The sequence below is a fragment of the Pipra filicauda genome, unplaced genomic scaffold (assembly GCF_003945595.2).
Source record: "Pipra filicauda isolate LSUMZ 115617 unplaced genomic scaffold, ASM394559v2 scaffold18_size4552066_pilon, whole genome shotgun sequence".
NCBI lineage: Eukaryota > Metazoa > Chordata > Aves > Passeriformes > Pipridae > Pipra > Pipra filicauda.
In genome coordinates this window covers 2,647,619-2,667,058 of record NW_024104298.1, presented here as the reverse complement: position 1 = coordinate 2,667,058, position 19,440 = coordinate 2,647,619, and the positions used below count along the sequence as shown (strand labels likewise).

The following is a 19,440-nucleotide window of genomic DNA, read 5'->3' as shown; positions in this document are numbered from 1 at the left end:
GGAAATCTTCTGAAAAAGCCAAACTGAACTGATTGCTGTGGTAAACAGGAGATCAAAAATCTCTTAATCTGCGGGTGCTGGAGATGGCGTATAGTTGTATGACTGTCACAACAAAATCTAAAGCCGTGCTTAGTCAGTGCTCAAAACACTCTCTGTTGCCTCTGACAAACCACACAACATTGCAGACTTTGAAGAAAGCCCTTGGGAAGAGACCTTCCTGTCTGGCCCTGGCTACAGACTCCTGGACAGCCACCAGCTGACAGAAATAACAGATGAGACACAAGGAGGGAAGTTTGAAAGGTCTAACTAAAGCCTGAAAGGCAGCAGCTGGCCCACAGTTGATGGTGTCTTAGCCCAACATGTCCATCTTTCAGACTAATATTTAATTTCTGGGGCAATGATCCTTTAATATCGAATCATGTCTTCTCTAACATTTTCTGTCATTTAGGAAATACCACAGATGCTCGTGTTCCTGCAGAATCTTTAAGGAATATGAAGGGCACATTTACAGCTAGGAGAGCACAAATCCCTACCTGGCCAACTCACTATCCAGCATGATAACAGTGTGCAGCAGGTAAAATGTACAATCCCTTGGAGCCCTGGGCACCGACCCACCCAGCCAACAGCCAGGACTGCACAGATGGTGTTGTAGAAGTGGGATGTAAGACAGAGTTCAACAACACATCCCTAAATCAAAGGGCATGGTGGCTACACAAACTACACAATGTCTCAAGGAAAGAGTGAGGAGAAGCAGTTGTGGAAAACCTTAGGAAAAGAAAATAAAAGACAAACCCTACAATTCATGGGAAGGGGATGGGGGAGAAATGAGACGTACTGGAGGAAAAGCATCATTATGATTTGTCCAGTGCTTAAGTCTGTCCATGGTGGCAGACCTTAAAGCCCTTTTGCTGTCCAACAACTACAGCTCACTTGGGACCCTGATTAGCTCAGCAGGACCACAGTGCCAAATCCAGAATTGATCCATAGCCTGTGATCTGGCTGAATAGCTCATAATGCTGCCTCTTGCTTAGAAACATGCTTTCACTTCAAAGAAATTGTACAAAATTACATGGTCATTAGCAAGGACGTGCATAATGCTGTGTGGGACAATAAAAAGCTGCAGCTTCAGTGTCAAAATGGATTAAGGGCTCAAATTCATGTAACCCATTAGAGCTTTTTATTTAACATAAAGAAGATAAGGGCCTTTTAGGATGCTAAGAGATCCATGCCCGAGCTTAAATTAAATAGAGTGGGACAAACATTCAGCTGGTACAAATCAGCCCAGCCCTCTTGCTCTAGAATTACACTGATTTTACATGAAGGCATGAAAAATAACTTTTTTACTATTGTGGAGTGACTATGCAATTATTTAACATGTGACTATTTTATAAGCATGGCACCAATCTCCCCAGTAAGAGGTGCTTGCAGAACCAGATGACAAAACTTTGCAGCGTGAATACATTGCCCTAATTCTTGGAAGAAAAAGTGGGAAGGTAATAGAAATGAAACCAATTAAGGATCCATCACATAGCCTTGACCTTATCAAGTATGTCAACTCTTACTCAAGTCTTGTTCTGCCAGAGCCTGCTAAGTACCAAAACTAAAAGAAAAAAAAAAAAGTTGAAAATTTGGTCTTTGGAAACTAAAATAGTTTGTGAGTTGTGGAGACAGACGGTTGTATCTCATACCTATGAATCTTAAGCCCTTTTTTATCTCTCCCTACTGTTCTCACTCTGCACTTGTTCTGGCAGTAGGTTCTGATTAGGACCTGAGCAAAAAAACAGTGGTTAAAAGATCTCAGACAAGGGCTGGAATTGTGATCTGAAGACAGGTTTCATTTTAGTTTGCTTTAGACACACCAGTACCTACTCAAGACCAGCCACCTCGACTCACATCTCAGACATGAAGCTTATGGTAAGACATGGCAGGGGCTTGCTCGGAGATAATGTGCCAAATGTATCCCAAATTTTTTAACTCCTCTCAGTTCCATTTTCTGAAATCTTTTGAAAATAGTATAAGAACCATTGATCCCAGTAAGTTAAAACAGAATAACAACACTTAAAACAGCTGCTTTCTGGATTATTAAATATAAGCTTTAAATGAAAACCTGTTAATGACTGTCAGCAATTGCCAAAGCTCATGGATACCGTTGGTTATCTCAACATGGAAGATGCAATACTTACCCCCTTATGATGGAACATATGGCCCTCAACATTCACTTTGTAGGTCTCAACACCCAGCTCTTTTGCCAGCCGGAGAATCCGGTTTTGGGTAGGTCCCACATAGGCTCCACCAACATCTACGTAACCAACGTGTTCATTCTGTCAAAAGAACACAGGAATCAGAAGCTGTGCAGGAAGGTCCTCAATACGAGCATCTAGAAGTAGAAGAAATTATCCCACGCTAAAATGTGCATGGAATCTATATGTAAGACATTTGGGAAGAATTTCTTCGTGGAAATGGTGGTCGGGCATTGGAATGACAAGGTGGTGATTGGCCAAAGATTGGGCTTGAAGATATTAGAGGTTTTTCCAACCTAAATGATTCTGTGTATTTACTGACTTAAAAGTAGGCAGCATTGAGCTCTGTAATGACAGACACACAGAGCTCACAGTGCCTTCACTTTGTGACACACAAGCGTGCAATTGGGTTTAACTCTCTTTTAAATTTCACTAGTTTTCAGTATTGGCTTTTTAGTTTCACAAAAGACATGAGATATGAAGAAATATTCAACCCCATCAATACTTTGGTTAAATCTGCATTTTTTTCAGAATTCATGTTACTTTTCTTGTCACAGCAAAACACTTCACAAATCGAAACCATCTCCAGCACCAAGGCTTGTTTTCTTTCTGCAGACACCTGCTTAGACTTAATGCTGCAGGTGCTGAGCACTGCACCGCAGTGTTCAAGGAGATTAATCTCCTTTCCAGCACTGCACACCTTGGAGCCATCTGGCCAGCAGCCTCCAGCCATGCCTGTCATCAAAGGTGCTCAATGCACCTCTCAGTCCAGCATTGCACTCCCTTGGGAAGCAGGAAGAAAGCAGGAAGTTTCAGGGATGCATACTATTGCAGAAGGTTGATTTCCCAGGACAGTAACTCTTTTTAACACTGTTTACAGTGAGTATTTTAAGCCAGGCATTCTCAGTGTCACAGAAGGATGGTGTTTATACTTCATGTTTCACACACAATGATTTCTGCTGGAACACCACTGTTTATCTCTGGTTGCCCAGCAATGGCATCTCACATAATTTAAACCTCCCTCACTTCCAGGGTGGGAAACAGAGGTAATGTCTGTATTACATTACCCTGTGCCACAGGTGACTCTCCATTTATTTAATTTGCTTTTTAATGGCAATCAAGATGCAGTTTGTTTTTGGAGGAAGGAGTGTTATTTTGGATAATTTTAAGACGCCTTAAAATGTATGTCTGAGCTGTAATGATGTCTGGTCCTGCTCACCCTTCTTCTTATAGGGCTCTAAGTTATCATGCCTGTTACAGCACAAAAAGTGAGATGGGAATAAGAGGAGAAGTGCTCTGACACTTATGTTCTCAGATGATGGTTGCCCTATGTAATGTGAAAAGGAAAGCAGATCCTGCCTTGGACACAGGCTAAGGACTGTGAGGGTGGAATTCACCTTAATATAGATGTTTAACACCATTTTAGACAATCCAAGCTATCCAAGACTTCTCTGTGAGGGTGACAAATTTGAGTCATGACCCAAAGAAGATCTGCAGCTAGATGCCAGGCAAGGTATCCTAGGGCAGCTAAAATGGAACTATACACTTTGGTTAGGCACACAAATCCCACTGGATGGCTCTGAAAGTGGCTTCCAGGTCCAATTTTAAAGCACCTCCTATAAAGAGAAGTCCACTGGCATATATTGCAGTGCAACCTGTCCAAACAGAGCTCTGTCACTTTGACAAAAGTGATGGTACCACTGATCACCATTGTCTGGAGTAAGCTGCTCAGCCAGTTTTCAGTCCATCTCACTGTCTGCTCTACCAACCCATACTACATCACTTTATCTGTGAGGATCTTATGGGAGCCAGTGCTGAATGATTGAAGTCTAGGTAGACAATATTCACTGTCCTTCCCTCATCTCCCAAGCCAGTCACTGCCTCTTGTAAGGCTGTCAGGTTGATCGAGCATGAATTCCCCTTGGTGAACTCATTCTGACTGATGACCTTCAGATTAGTTGCACTGTCATCTTCTGAGGATTGAGTTGAGGCTGTAGTTCCCTTGGGTCAAAAGAATTGGTCTTTTCAAAGATGGGAGTAATGCTTGCCACATCATAGACCAGCACAAGTGAGGGTCCAGCATCTCAAGAAGCACTTACCCTGATAGTGAATGTCCTTCCTCCAACTCTGTCCCGGGCCTCAAGGACCACCACGCTGACCCCAGACTCAGACAGCAATTTGGCAGCTGACAAACCTACCAGAAAAAGAGAACATACATTAAAACAATTGGCAGCAATCAGCCACATTAATGGTAAAAAATTGAACCAAAGCTTCAACCAGAGATTTCAATAAACTGCTGTCAAAAATTCCTGAGAGAAATTAGAAACTTTTTTGGTGTCTCACCACAGAAATCATGTGGCTGCTGCTTAGTTGCCTGTTATAACCATCTCCATAGGCAGTGCTCACAGACTGAAGTTCCCCCTTTGGATCAGTATTGCGTCATTTTAAAAGCAGTAAAATCTCAATTAATAAGGGACAGACATCTTACTCTTCATTTGTGGAATGCATAGAAAGGCAGCACCCAGACTGTGGGATTTGCAGTGCTAAAGTGACAAAAATAGTAATGTTGCAGCAAGAAAGTCTTCCAATGCCTTCTCTCACACATAACTCTCCACTCCTATCCACCCTTGTTCACATGCAGAAGGAAAGTCTGCTTCACTGTCAGGATTCATTTTCAGCAATGGAGTTTGACCATGACAATCAAAGAGGCTGTATGTAGACACTTTATAAAAGGAATTATGGTCTCAGCAAAAATCATCTAATTATGGGACTTTGTGATGGAGCCACTAGAGACAACTGAAAATTCAATAGGACAGGAGAGCTCTTTGCTTTTGACAAATGGGATCTGAAATTGTAAAAAGCAATCATGAGTTGGTGAAATCAGATTGTCCCGTTGCCCTGCAGGCTGGTTTGGCACTGAAGCATTGTTTCTTTGAAGTTGTTTCCCCTCCTTAAGTACACAAAAGCCAGCCTTATTGATCAGAACTTCCAAGATACCCTACAGGAAGGAATAATGATATTATACTCATGTTTATTACACTAACTCGAAATTTGATTAAAATCAACGGTGAGCCTACAAAGAATGCATGTCTGAAAGGACCAGAAGAGAGGAATCATTTATTCTAAGGACAATATGTACTCATTTATTCCAAGGACAATACAGAATAGACTATAAACTTCCGTGCACATAATCTTTTAATGGGGAAGTGAACGCTGTTCACTGGAAACCAGAACTGAGGAAGTTCAAATGTCTGACATAGGCAGAAATTATACATACAACTTTCATACTCATCTGAAAATAACTTTACATCCTTGCAACACATTCTTTAGATTGCTGCTGGGGCAGAATTATACTTAATTCTTCCATTTGCCTGATATTCTAATTTTTAAAAATGCAAACCATTTGTCAGTGGAGTGGATATCTTATAAATTGATCTAATTTATTTCAGTAGTTTTGATAACTTTTTTTTTCCTCCAAGAAAGTCTAGAGAAATATATTACAATTTTTTTAAAGTTGATTCTTTAATTCTTTCAGTGATGGTATTCATGTCTTCCTCAACATAGAAACCATGAGTTTATAATGTTGGAAACACAAAGAGCAGTATTTTCTTACCAATATTTATATTTTTTATATGAGCAAAAGTGATTTTTCAAAATATATAGCAGGTTTTGTCACCAAATAATGGATTTCCTACATGCATAAAATAAAAGGTTGAATTCTCTATTCTGTGTGAATACCACCAGACACTCAGGCCTGAGTGGGTAATTCTTTTGTAAGAAAGTTTACTGCAGATATACGTCTTGAAAAAAATGCATAGTGCATTTATGTGTAATCCTATGGAACATAAAGCAATAAAAAATCTGGCCTAGGTATGAAAAAAGGTTGTATGAAAATCCTCAGTGCCTAAGACCATCATTTCATGATGTATTCAATAGCTATATTGCTGTCACAGTTGTTTGGAAATAATAATGGTTGCACTGGATTGAGTTGGAAGTTAAGCTTACTACTGGATTATAGCTTAATTACGTGATATATCCAAATAAAGAAGGTCTGCTAAAGGATGACGAACGTGTTGTAATGTGGCCAAGGTTCTCTAACCTGTTTGCCTGTTAAACTGTACTTCTTGCACTCCAGACTTACAGGTTGTCCGTTTCATTATTGTTAACTCAAGTGTCACCTTAGAGACTTGTCCAAAAAGAAAAAAGGCTTCAGAGTTAAAAAAAATGGGAAAGAGAAGGAAATACATTGGGATGCCAGAGAGGGACTGTTTGATCAATGGGGTGAGAATGAGAGAGGAAGGAATGAGACCTCCTCTCCAGCTCCCTGCCCCATCTCCTCCTGCTCAGCTCCCCTCAGCTGGTCTCTCATGTCCCCTCCATCATCTCCGGTACTTCCCCAGAGTTCACAGTGCACCTTCAGGAACTGCCAAGGGAGAGGGCAGCAGTGGATGTCCATCCCTGAAAGCACTGAAGGCCAGGTTGGATGGGGCTTTGAGCAACCTGGCCTAGTGGAAGATGTGCCTGCTCACAGCAGGGAGTTGGAGTGGGATGGTCTTTAAGGTCCCTTCCAACCCAAACCATTCTATGTGAACACACCATATCGAGCTGAACCCAGAACTGAGCTGAGACCTCTTGGGTCACAGTCAAGACCCAGGTGAGGTAATTAAAACACACTGGTGTGTGTTGGTGTGACTGCAGCACAGACATGCCTGTCACAGCCAAGGCTGTGTCTGTGCCCCAGTGACATCTCCAGCTCCTCCAAGTGTAGCCTTGAGATAAAGCTGCAAACCTCCCCGAATGACTGGCTGCACTCCTTCCAGATATCACTCTAATTCTATGAATTAGAAGTATACTACTTGCCTCAGCAAGATGGAAGGAGCCTGCCAAAACCATGCCTCATCTGCAGTATCTGGCTGTAGAAATTCACTTACTGTTAAATGAGAATAAACAAGGCGAGACATCCTCCACAAGGGTTTCTATGGCAATCTCACCAGCAGCTCCCCCGTCTGAAGATACCACGCAGGAAACCTCTGTTCCTATTGATTTTGCAGCACTATTAAGGGACTCAGAATTACTGCTGCTACAAATCATAGTGCTGCCACTTTCATTTCAGAAAATTGTCATAATCCTAGCAAGCAAAGCTCTTACAAGTTCATCAAAACACTGGATATACAGTTAAAAAACCCCAAAAACTTAAGGTGAACTGATGCCAATCTGCAGACTACAAAACATACCTCATGGTTGAAACACACAGATGCTGAACAACACTGAATTTTGTATGTAGCCTGATGAAAAATACAACAAAGGCCATATCTTACCTCATAGGAGAGAAAAGTTCAACTCTACAGGTACTGCACAACACTGGAACTTAACAGACCGAACCTTGATCACCAGACAAGTCCTGTAATGTGGGAAAGGGTTCCCCATTTTGTAGGGAAGCATTTATAAGGGTAGACTTATGAGAATAATTCCAAGTTGCCTCAATACTGGGGTTGATACAGGGCATATGAGCAGATATGAGTTCTGTAGCACAAACAATGTGAGTTTTTAAAAAGTTACTTTATTGGACATTTGATAGTAACTCTATACTAGTAAACGGTAATTCTCCTTTTCAAAACCTAGGCTTTGCAAATCCACAGCACCAAGCAGATTCACTGACTTCCCACAGTCAGAAGCAAAAATCACCAGCACCTTTCCCTCCTAAGAGACAGAACTTCTCACATGGTCTATGCTGAACCTCTACAAAACACTCAAGGGCAATGGAGTGATGACAGTCTGATACCATTAAACTTTTAACCTTTCAAACTGAGGCCACTCTCTATGTGCCATATGGAGCACACCAAGATGAAGGCAGAGAAAGTTACCTGTTACTATTGAAAAGGAAACTGCTGGTTTTCTAGATGTGTTGTTTACCTGTTTGCTACCTTCTTTGACAAAGTGCACTTGCCTTTTCTGGATCCACTATCAAGCTGAAAGTGTACCAACCCAACCTATTAAAGCATTCCTTCATAAAATCCTTGTTAATCCACCCTACTGCACATAGCGTGGGATAATTATATTGTGTGGAAGAAGACTAGTTTATTACTGCAGTGTTCTAGAGAGCTTTAATTGAGTAGCATGTAGAAAAAAAAATCTTCCTGGAAAATCCTTACATTTTTCTGATCTTAAGCAGGGAAATAATTTTAAGACTTTTCTGCTCATTATTCTGATAGACATCGTTAAAGTGAGAGAATTATCAATATATCCTTATTGAAGTTCCAAAATAATGGTATCCTAATGCTGTGATTATTTTTACTGTTTCACTGATGGAAAACCTAACTTTTCCTAAACACAACTGAGTAATTAAATCTGGCAGTGGCCACCTTAGAATCAGCTCTCATTTTTTCAGCCAGAAGTCTTTTTGCCAAGTAAACATGTCATGAGAGAAGCAAAATATTTCTGCCATGACCACAGGGTAAAATACCCCCTCCTCACCTCGCTCTTCTCCTTCTCCCTCATCCCTGATTTTACTGTCATTGGAATTTTTGCGCACATCATAGTATTTAAAGAAGTTTCCAAATACAGTTAAAATGTGCTCAGTTACATCAGACTGACCAGAGAAGTCAACAATGGGCAAAAAAATACAGAAGGCTGAGAATGAAAGAACTGTTTCCTTTCACAGACTAAGGATTTGAAGATTTTAAATTGCCACTGAAAATATAAAACACCCACAACAACACTATTAATTAAGTTACAGTCTTAAATTCACAGAACAAAAATACACAGTGTGAATCACAAGTTTACATTTATTTCTTCTTCAATATTGCTTAATACCCTAACATCATCAATTTTCTGTTTGTCAGGAACTGTGTTTTATCTTTCCATATTTTTTTCCACATCCTTTCTTATAGAATACTTGACACTGGAGTCAGACTGAGTTCATGTATTTTGCAATTTTCAGGTAAATGTTTTTAATTTCTTTTTCATCAATTCTTTTTTTCCCTTCTAGGAATAAAATACAAACAAATGAAAAAAACACCCCAAACCCACAACTAAAAAACCAAACAAAAAAACATACCCCCCCCCCCCCAAAACAAAACCACAGTAAAGATTTTAAGCAAAAGAAAATAAATATTTTCTATTACACAGTACATTGTCCAACTGGCCAAGCCACTTAGTGGTTTCAATGGCACTACTGTCTAAATGCTTTCTACAGATGCAAGCCTTGTTCTGAAGAGCACAAAGACAGTTTCTCATGGACAGTTTTAACAGAAACACAGTGGGCAGGAAGAGGGAATTGTACCCTGGGGATGAATCCACTCTCCATACACTCCCACTGAGATTTTCATGTCCAAAGCCCATTGAAGTAAACATCTCTTCCCCAAAGTAACGCCCTCCTCCCAAAACAAAGGCAGAAGAAGTTACCAAGCATAAGCATTATTAGTCAGAAATGTAGCACCTTTACACATTAAAATGAATAGCACCAGTTAAGACAACAATGGTTTGATGCCACCTGATTAATGGAAAGATCTAAGGTAATTATCCACCTTTTACAACTATTGATCATTTTTTTAGTCTATGCAGAATAAATTCCTGTTAGTTAAAAGTGATCTTCAACTAAATAAGTACGTGAAAAAATGTTGCTGCTGAGTTATGATCAATGTCACTGCCACAAATTTCAAGAACATAATCACTGGTATTCCCAGGAAAGACATAATGCCTGTCCCATGCCTGTTTTTGTTATGTTGGGATGTTTTGGGATCTGTCCTAACTACCTGGCTATTTCTTTTCCTCCTTGAGGTAAATAACACTTGTAAGATTTCAAACCTACCCAGCTAACAGGAGTATTCTTTCCTACCTTTCAATACCTTTCTCCTAAGCCCGAGGCATGGTGCAAAATCTGCTCCTCAAGGACAAGCCATAACTTAACAGCACCCTCTTTAGAGCTCTGAATTTGCTAACCTATGAATCATGCTTGTGTACACTTTCTTTTTGCCAAAACCAAACATGACACATTCTTCACCCAGGAACAGAACCAGCTGTCAGTACTCAGATTATCCCCTAGGTTAGGAAATGTTTATAAATGAGGCATTTACCATAGAAATTCAAGTGAAAGATATGATGAAAAGTGAATATTTAAATTATATTATCTACTAATATGATACAGAATATATATATATGAATTATATAATGAACACATCACAACCATATTTTGGCCAAAACTAAATACATAGCACTGGGCATAACACAAAGGAGTGTGTTAATCAAAACCCATGCCCAACATCATAAGGTTTTGCATCTTTAGCAGCAAAACATTAGAACACATTATGAAGAAGGAGGCAAATGGAAACTGGTTCTTCTGCTTATTTGCAAGTATTCTATAAAACATCCATTACACTTTATATGGGTTCCCTGCTGTAAATTTTTGTCATAATGACAGTTTTCTAGCAGTACAATGGGAATTGAGAGCTCTATGAAACCTTCCCATTTATTTCTGCATCCCAAAAAATGGTCTTTAGGAATCTCTGGTTCTAGATGACAATATATCACTGACGATAAGCTTTCTAGTTGGATCCAGAGAGAAAGCTGGAAGGAACTGGGTAGACAGAGCCCAGCACTGGGGAAATGCAAAGAGACAAACAGAGGATACATTTTAGGAACCAGCTGTCCTACAGGTCAAATCTCAGGCAAATTCAGAAGTAATAGCAGAAAGAAAAATCTACTGGAAACTACTCCAGATTTATACAAGTGGAAATGATTCTATCTTACACCAGCAACTGTGTGTTTGACAGTTTATCTGACACCACCACCCACCAGCAGCTTGGCATGCTGTCAAAACAAACAGAGCAGTATACAACATAAGTTGTGCTGCCATGATAGCCAGCAAGGAAAATCTGCATTTCCTCATTATTGTCTTTCACTCAGAGAACGCAGCCAAGGCGTAGGTAGCTCTAGTGGTAAAGTTGTCCATCACACACTGTGGAGATGGAGTTGCCAACACAGAGTTCTTTTCCATGGACAGGGGGAAAAAAGTTTTAATAATATATCATATGTTTTATTTCAATATAAAGACTAATCACTACTATTTTTACATCCCAGATTTTCCTACAATTTGTGGCCCTTGGACTCCTCTGTAAGTGCAATAGAAAACAGTTCTGTTTCCTGGCCGGAAAAATCTAAGCAACCATTTTGTATAATCACGCAATCTCCTTGTTTCTAGATAAGAACAAACGTCTTTTTATGTGGCAATAATAACTATCCATGTCATAGAATTATAATCTTAAGCGTAAGTTTCAATTACGCCTGCTTTTCCCTTGTGCTTTGGACTTGTAACACGATGTGCTGAAATTCCTTCCAAAAGATATTAGCATACAAGTTTTCTTGGACTTGCCTGCTTCTGGACATACTTCTCCATAGCTGAGGCCTCTCTGGTTTGCATTATGCAGACAAACATTATTAATTCTCCATGACATCTCCTGATAAACTTGGCTTCTGTGGAAGGTGAGGCTGGCACATGAATCCACCCCAAACTTCCCACAGAAAAAAGCTGGAGTATTTTGCTTACACTCTTTCCTTTTGACAAATTTGGAGCTCTTTCAGCTTGAATTTTCAGGCTGTGTTTATCAGGCTGATTCTTTTCTGCTGGAAAATCTTGGTCAAAATTGACTGGCTATTTCTAAACATCTAGGGGAAAAAGTATTCTTTGATTCTGAAAACTCGTTTTTTTGGTTTTTTTTTAATTCCTGTTTTGGAAGTTCTAGCAGCAACTTGAAATTTGGCAAGGAGGTAGCCTTTGAGTCAACAGCACATTTTGTTATCCATGTGAAAATATGCCCTGATAAGGTCATTAGAAAGTTTTGAGAAATTACAGGTCACACGTAGGCAGCAGCCATTTTCCAGAACTGACAAGCTGAAATATATGAGGTTCAAGTCAAAACTCTGAGCACTTAGTGCTGTCCAGTTGTTAATGAGCAGTCCCCAAGCAGTGGCTGAGCATCCAGGACCTCCTTACAACCCATCTTGTATCTCAGAGTACCCGGGCACGCTGTATCCAAGGGCTATGGAGCCAAAATCTGAATCTCCCTGTAATTGTGGCCTTTCCTTGTGGAGAGGTAATGTAGTTGGGATGAGGACAGTGTGTTGGGAGAGATATGGCAGTGATATGCTGCATAAAAGGGACAACTTCTGGAAGCTGCCAACACAGTAGTTTAGTCCACAACAACACCAACAAGTGTCCTCACCCTTAAACCAGGCAGCAGAGGACTCTCTGGTGGGATGTCAGGGTTATGATCCTGACAATTAATCACACACTCATCCATGACACATCATGTGTCATCAGCTTGCTGTGTTTCAACAAAAGAGGGAATAGCATGGCCTAGACCAAAACGCACAAGGAAAAGGTCAAAATCAATCCAAACCAGCACACACTCTTCAGTTCAGTAGAAAACCCCATAATAGGAAATGGGAGCAATATTCAAGGCATACAAATAAAAACTCCCTGTGGGTATGGGCAAAGTCTTTAATTTCAGGCATCAGTTTATTTATTATGCTTTAGAATAAAATGCTATAATTAATATTAATTGTATTACAGGGGACATTATCTATTAAGAGTGACATAATAAATGTGCCTGAGGTTTTTACTGGCCACAATCCACATTTTTAACATGTAAGTCTGTGTGAAAAGAGGAATCTAGCCCAGGCTCTGCAGATCCCTCTCTGTAGGGGTCCAAACGCACTTACTGATGAAGTTTGGACAGTTTGAACATTATTCCATGGGGTACAGAAGGAAAATCTCAGCAGTAGAAGCCACTAGAGCTGAGTTCTTCTTCCAAGAGCTTCCTCACTGAGCATCATTCTTTGCAGAAGCTCCTTCCATCCCTAGATTGCAGCTTCCTACAGGCAGAGTCAGTTCTGTGTCCCTGGGAGTGACCACGTACAGACTTGTGGATACACAGGCCAAGAGCAGGGATGAGAAGAGTGTGTTAGGCTGTTCAGAACTTGGCCTTCAGGACCATGCTTTGCTTTTAGGAATAGACAACTGCAGATGTGCCAGTTAGGATTTGAGCTTAATTTCATAAATACTGTACAAATATTTTTAAAAGTCATAACCTCACCACCGGGAAGCTCACACTCAATATAACAAGCACCTTGCTTGTATCTCATACACATCTCTATTTCTAGTAAATAATTAGTTTATTCCGAAGTTTCCTATCCTTTCTTGCAAGCACCAGGTAATGAGTATTTAAATACAGAAGAAGGAAAGAAGACAGAGGAGTTAACTGCAAATTTAACTTCAAAGACAGAAACAGCAAGTCAAGATTGGAGTCAGAGAGACCGAGAGGAAATCCTGTCCATACTGGAGCATGTTTTACTATGTATCCCACCAGAAGCAAAATTCTAGATACAGATTCCTTTTTTTTTTTTTTTTTTAAGACCAGAAAGCAGCACTGTCTAACCTCCTGCAGAAGTGAGGTGTAGGTGTATTGGTACATGAATGGTAGTGCAAAAAGCAAAACAGACCAGAAGCTGATCAGAGTTATAATCCTCACCTGTGAATGGCATTGTAGAGTAAAGATGGATTAATTATTAAATAAGGCATTTATCGTCTATTTTTCAAAGGCTGCTTTCTTAAAACAATGTTCTAATTCATAACAAGCAAACACCAATTTCTGTGCCACTGACGAAGGGTTTCCACTGACATGAAAAATGTTCCTGTACCCCATGAGTGCTGTGACGTGTTTATTTGTCTTCCTCATGCCACTGACAAATTTTCAGGGACTGTGAAAATGCCTTGAAATTTCCTGCTTGGCTCCATTTCAGTCCCCACACTAGGTTTTGGTCCAAGGCATAAGTGTTGTGAAGCAGCTTACTGATTCTTGTGCTAGTGAGGCAAAATACCACTTAGAAATGCTCGATGCATTTTCCAAAACAATGCAACAGGCTGGAAAGCTGGAAGAGTAAGGCACCCTGAAGGGAATGAGAGCTTCTCAGAGCCCTAAAACACCATATCAAGATGACATTGCCATCAGCTGCACACAGAACGGGTGGTAATTCCCTAAGGACACTCTGTGCATTACAGGAACCTTAAGGATGAAGACCAAATGTCTCTTTCTAGCAGGAAAATTACCAGGCATCTGGTAAAACTAAAAAGCAAGAAAATCTAGGTCCAAACTTTTTCCTTCTGTTTGATGAAACTACAGATTATTTGCACAATTACATGCTCACAAATAATTATTTAAACAATTGCCATTCTTTTAGTAAATGAAATAATGTAATTAAGTAAACCATTTGCTGTTTCACACATTAATTCACTGCAGATTAAGGAAAGGAAAGCCTCTGACTCCTTCACAGTACTAATAAAACCTAACTTTACCTACAGCAATAATGGCTGTAGTAGAGCTGAAGTCACACAGTCACAAAACTCACCTTTTCGGAACCATTAGTGAAGCAAGGACTGTCTGAAAACTGAAACCTGGCTGATGCTGCCAACGCAGTATTGACTTGACAGACAGACTAAATATGGATTTTTCTCCAACATAAAAACATTCTTATCTTAGGTATCATAAGAATAATTAATTATTGGGGTTTTGTAAAGCAAAGGATGAGGGGCCACCACGCACTTGCTAGTGTCAAAGTAGATCTGAAGAGTATTTTGGGAAGTGGTGCCTAGTAAAGTCTGAGGAGGAAACTGGGCTGCCTGTAATTGGCACAGCTCTTTTCACAGCGACAAACCCCAGATATTCCCAGATGTTTTTCTGCAGTATTTATCAAAAGAAAACACCTGCCAGCTCAGCAAGAGCAACCTAAAAAACCCTCAGTGTCAAAAAGCAATCTGTCTCGGGCCGCAACAACCCCAGCCTGTATCCCTGCATTCTCCCGCACCTGTGGACCCCGCAAAGTCAGTTTTCCTACAGACTCCCTCTGGCTGAGCACGAAGTACAAACCAACGCAACGAGCAGCAATTTCGCCCTAAAACAGCTATCTGGATCATTTCCCTCCTTCTTTTCCCCAAGCGCACCTGAAGCCCCTGGAGACCTGACACTCGTTATCCACCGGCGTTATCCATCGTTATCCATCGCCATTCCCGCCGCCCCCAGACTCACTGCACCGGTGGCGCAGGACGCGCTCCGGGACCGCGCCCGCAGGGAGGGCCGGCGGGTGATGCCCCCGAGACCCACCTGAGATGCCGCCCCCGATCACGACCACGTCGTACTTTTCTGCCATGGCTGTTTCCCTGCGGTCCCTCTCCCAGCTCCGGCGGCGACGACTCCGTCCAGGCTCTGGCGCCGGGATCGGGACAGCGCCGTCCCGCCCGCCCCGGTCACGCCCCTGGGCGGGGCCAGGCGGCACATCCACCAATGGGAGCGGCCAGAGGGCGGGGTCTCGCCTGGCCAGGCCCCGCCCCCGGTCCGGCCCGACGGGGTGGGAGCGGGACCGGGAGTGCTCGTGGGGGGACCGGGAATGCTGCATCCCATGGGCACGCCTCGGGACCGGCTCGGTGCCGCACCAGACCAGGAGGTTTAACAAGACCAAGTGGCGGGTCCTGCACTTTGGCCGCAACAACCCCGTGCAGCGCTACAGGCTGGGGACAGAGTGGCTGGAGAGCGGCCAGGCAGAAAGGGACCTGGGGGTTCTGCTTGACAGGAAGATGAACATGGAATCCTGGCCTGTATCAGGAATAGTGTGGCCAGCAACACTAGGGAAGTGATTTTTCCCTGTATTTGGCACTGGTGAGGCTGCACCTTGAGTGCTGTGTCCAGTTAGGGGCCCCTCAATTTAGGAAGGACATTGAGGTGCTGGAGCATGTCCAACGAAGGGCAAAAAGGCTGCTGAAGGGATTGGAGCACAAGTCCTATGAGAAGCAGCTGAGGGAGCTGGGGGTGTTCAGCCTCGAGAAGAGGAGGCTCAGGGGAGACCTCATCACTCTCCACAACTCCCTGGCAGGAGGGTGTAGCTGGGTGGGTGTGAGGTGAAGTCACAGCCCCACAAATGAAGTTTGAAGGATTTGGAGTGTTGCAGAGTGTTGGGCCATTTCCCGTGAGAGCAGTGGAGCTATTAGATAGTTCCCATAGACACAGCCTTGAGCTGTGTGGCTAAGTGCAGGTGCTGCATTCCTGGATGTTGTTGTAAGAATATGTGTTGTGTATGGGAAAGTAGAGGTGGGAGAACTGAATAAAAAAGCTGCCTGCTGCCTTGAGCAGGCAGACATCTCTTTGTCTCATCATCCTCGTGTGTGTTGTGTGTCTTCTTCCCCCCTTGGACCGGGACCCTTCAACAGATACCCAGCGACAGGTGGGTATCACTCTCTTCTCCAAGGCAGACAGCAATAGGACAAGAGGACATAGTCTTAACCTGAGCTAGAGGAGTTGGACATTAAGAAGTTCTTCACAGAAAGAGTGATTGGGCATTGGAACAGGCTGCCCAGGGAGGTGGTGGAGTCACTGTCCCTGGAGGCATTTAAGGAAAGTCTGGATGTGTCACTGAGTGTCGTGGTCTAGTAGACAAGGTGGTGTTAGGTCAAAGGCTGGACTTGATGACCTTGGAGGTCTTTTCCAACCTAATAGATTCTGTGATTCAGGAGGGATGGCAGAAGGCAGGTGGCAGCATGCCTGTTGCAGGATGCAGCACATGGAACAGCCTGTGCTCACTTAACCCCATGTTAGTAACTCACAGTGAGTGTGGGAGAGGAGGACATCCACAGAGCCAAAGGTTACAGCAGCATACAATCCTCATCTCCTACCAGAATCAAGCTGTGCTCCATCCATGAGCCAGGGAACTAAGGGTTAACCTCTCCATGAAAGTGTCTTCCCAAAGACAGTGCCTGAAGTAATAACTGGTTGTCAAAATTTGTAGTAGTTAGTCCTTAGCTACTATTCCTGCTCTGGAATACCTGATGGTTGTGATTTTTTTTTTTTTCCGTGCGTTTTACAGTTTGTAGAGTTTTTATTGATAAAGTGCAAATGTCATCTCTGTGAAGTGAGTAAAAAAAGCAGAGAGCCTGTCCATCCATCCCCTTCCAAGTAAGCACAGAAGACCTTTAAAATTCACACAATTACAGAAAATCCTAATGCTGTTTCACGTTAAATATTGATATAAGTTCTGAGTTGCCCGATTCTGCAGTCATATTCCATGCTTGGGTGTGACCAAAGAATCGAATGAGACTGCAATACTAAATTGTGCCAAATGAGTGAGATGTAGGCGTGTTGGAGTGAATCCAGAGGAGGGCTACAAAAAAGGTCTGGAGCACCTCTACTATGAGGAACATTTGAAAGAGTTCTGTTTGTTCAGCCTGAAGAGAAGACTCCAGAGAGAGTCTCTGAGTGCTTAAAGAGAGACTATGAGAAAGATGAGGACAGAATTTTTAGCAGGGCCTGTTACGATAGGACAGGAGTAATGGTTTTAAACTAAAAGAGAGCTGATTTGGGTTAGATACAAGGAAGAAATTTTTTACAATGAGGGTGGCGAAACACTGTATCAGGTTGCCCAGAGAGGTAAGGGATGTCCCATCCCTGCAAACACTCAGGGTCAGATTTCTCCGAGCAACATGGTGTAGTTGAAAATGTCCCTGCCCATTGCAGGGGGGGGAGGACTGGGTGAGTTTTAAAGGTCCTTTTCAACCCAAACCATTCTATGATTTCTGACAGCAGTGACTAAATGCAGAAACATCTATAAAATCACTAAGCAACAGTATGAGAGACGGAATAATGGATCTTCTAAGAACAGGTACTTTACAAAGTAAAGCAGACACAGAAGTGCCAGACACTGTACCAAGTAAGAACAACACAATCCCTGCTGCTCTGAGAGTTCATCTGCTGACACAGAAGCTCATTATCACTGAGATTGCTGCAGCTCCCATGCCAGAGCAAAGTGAGCAAAAAGGGGACAGAACAAGACTGTAGAGTGGTATGTGTTCTGAAAAAGAAAATGCAACATACCAACAGCTGTTTGTACTTACTGGGGAAAGAAAAGTCTTTGTTTCTTGTGGGTGATATGGATACCCACTCCCACAGCTCTACTGGCTCCAGTGAGAAGGTCACAGGGAATCTGACGAATAAAAAGCTCCACCAAAGGACACCTCCCTCAGAATCTGGAAGCCAAGTTTGGAGGAAAGCAGCAAAAACATCCTTTGTGATAACAACAGGAAACTTGTGTGTATCTAGATAACTTGCTGACAGACAAGCCTGCCAGCGAATTTCTAATGCTAAAAGGAGCTGTAACAGTCTTGGTAAAGAGCAATGGAGGCTGAAGTGGTTTTACCCAGAGCAGCTCTAATGATGAGAGATGATATAAAAGTGTGAATTGCTGCTGACTCAACCCTTGCAGTAAGGAATGAAAAAATTCCTAGGATGTTACCAAGGTTCGGCAGAGGTAACAATGGCTGTCAGAACTGCGTAACTGCTTAGTCCTTGGTGTCTGTATGAAACAAATAAAAGACCTCAGAATAATTCTACCTCAACTCACACAGACCTGCAGACATCTAGGATTTGGAAAAAACAAAATGAGCAGATGATGAAGTCTGGCTTGAGAGCAGGAGGATGAGTCCAATTGATTTGCTGAAAATGCAAGAAGCCTGGAAGGAAGAAGATGATTTGTTGTATTGAGAGTGATTCTCCTTTCCTAAATGTGATAGCCATGCTTTCAAAGAGAAATTTGAAAGTTGTCAGAAATCAGCAGAAATTAAAGGGGCGGCAAACTTTACAGTAAAGGAAATCTTATTCCAAGCAGATAAAATGTTATTTGAAAAAATGTCAATTTTTGCTCAGAACAGAGAGTTGAATAGTAAGGAAATGCTTTCTAATGGGCCCTTTTTGTTATGCACTATAAAAACCAGGGAACAACACTGAAGGGTGAACATGGAAGCTTCTGTTGTTGAAACCATTTGCTAGGAATCTCTCTGGTTGATTAAAGTTGCTTCAGTGAGTGAGTTGTAGCAATAATTGCTGAGCTTGCAGAATGTTCGTGATCATTAATGTGAAGGTATAGAAAGTCACAGGACTGGCACAGACTTTCAAATTTACCAGGGAGAAAACACTGAAAGTTGCTGAGAAATACAGTGGAATACCCTGAGAAAGGCTTTCACTAGAGATCACACCCATGTCAGCAAAACCAAAAATTGTCAAGTAGCCCCAAGAATGGACAAAAATAGATCAATGATCAAAGAACATGAAGAAAATATCCAAAGGTAAAAGTGGCATCGCCAAGTCCTTTATTATGCTACAAT

At 41.9% G+C, this 19,440-nt stretch overlaps 1 protein-coding gene across 1 annotated transcript in view; it reads right to left on the bottom strand.

The window, feature by feature from the left end:
- LOC113998858 (amine oxidase [flavin-containing] A-like) overlaps positions 1–15,501 on the bottom strand; it is a 37,221-nt gene extending 21,720 nt beyond the window's left edge. The window contains exons 1-3 of the mRNA XM_027741915.2: positions 15,398–15,501; positions 4,340–4,434; positions 2,184–2,321 (exon numbers count right to left, since the gene is read on the bottom strand). Of these exons, the coding sequence (XP_027597716.1) occupies positions 2,184–2,321; positions 4,340–4,434; positions 15,398–15,443 (279 nt within the window). The 5' untranslated portion in view covers positions 15,444–15,501. The remainder of the gene's footprint in view (positions 1–2,183; positions 2,322–4,339; positions 4,435–15,397) is intronic.
- Between the last annotated feature and the right edge of the window lie 3,939 nt (positions 15,502–19,440).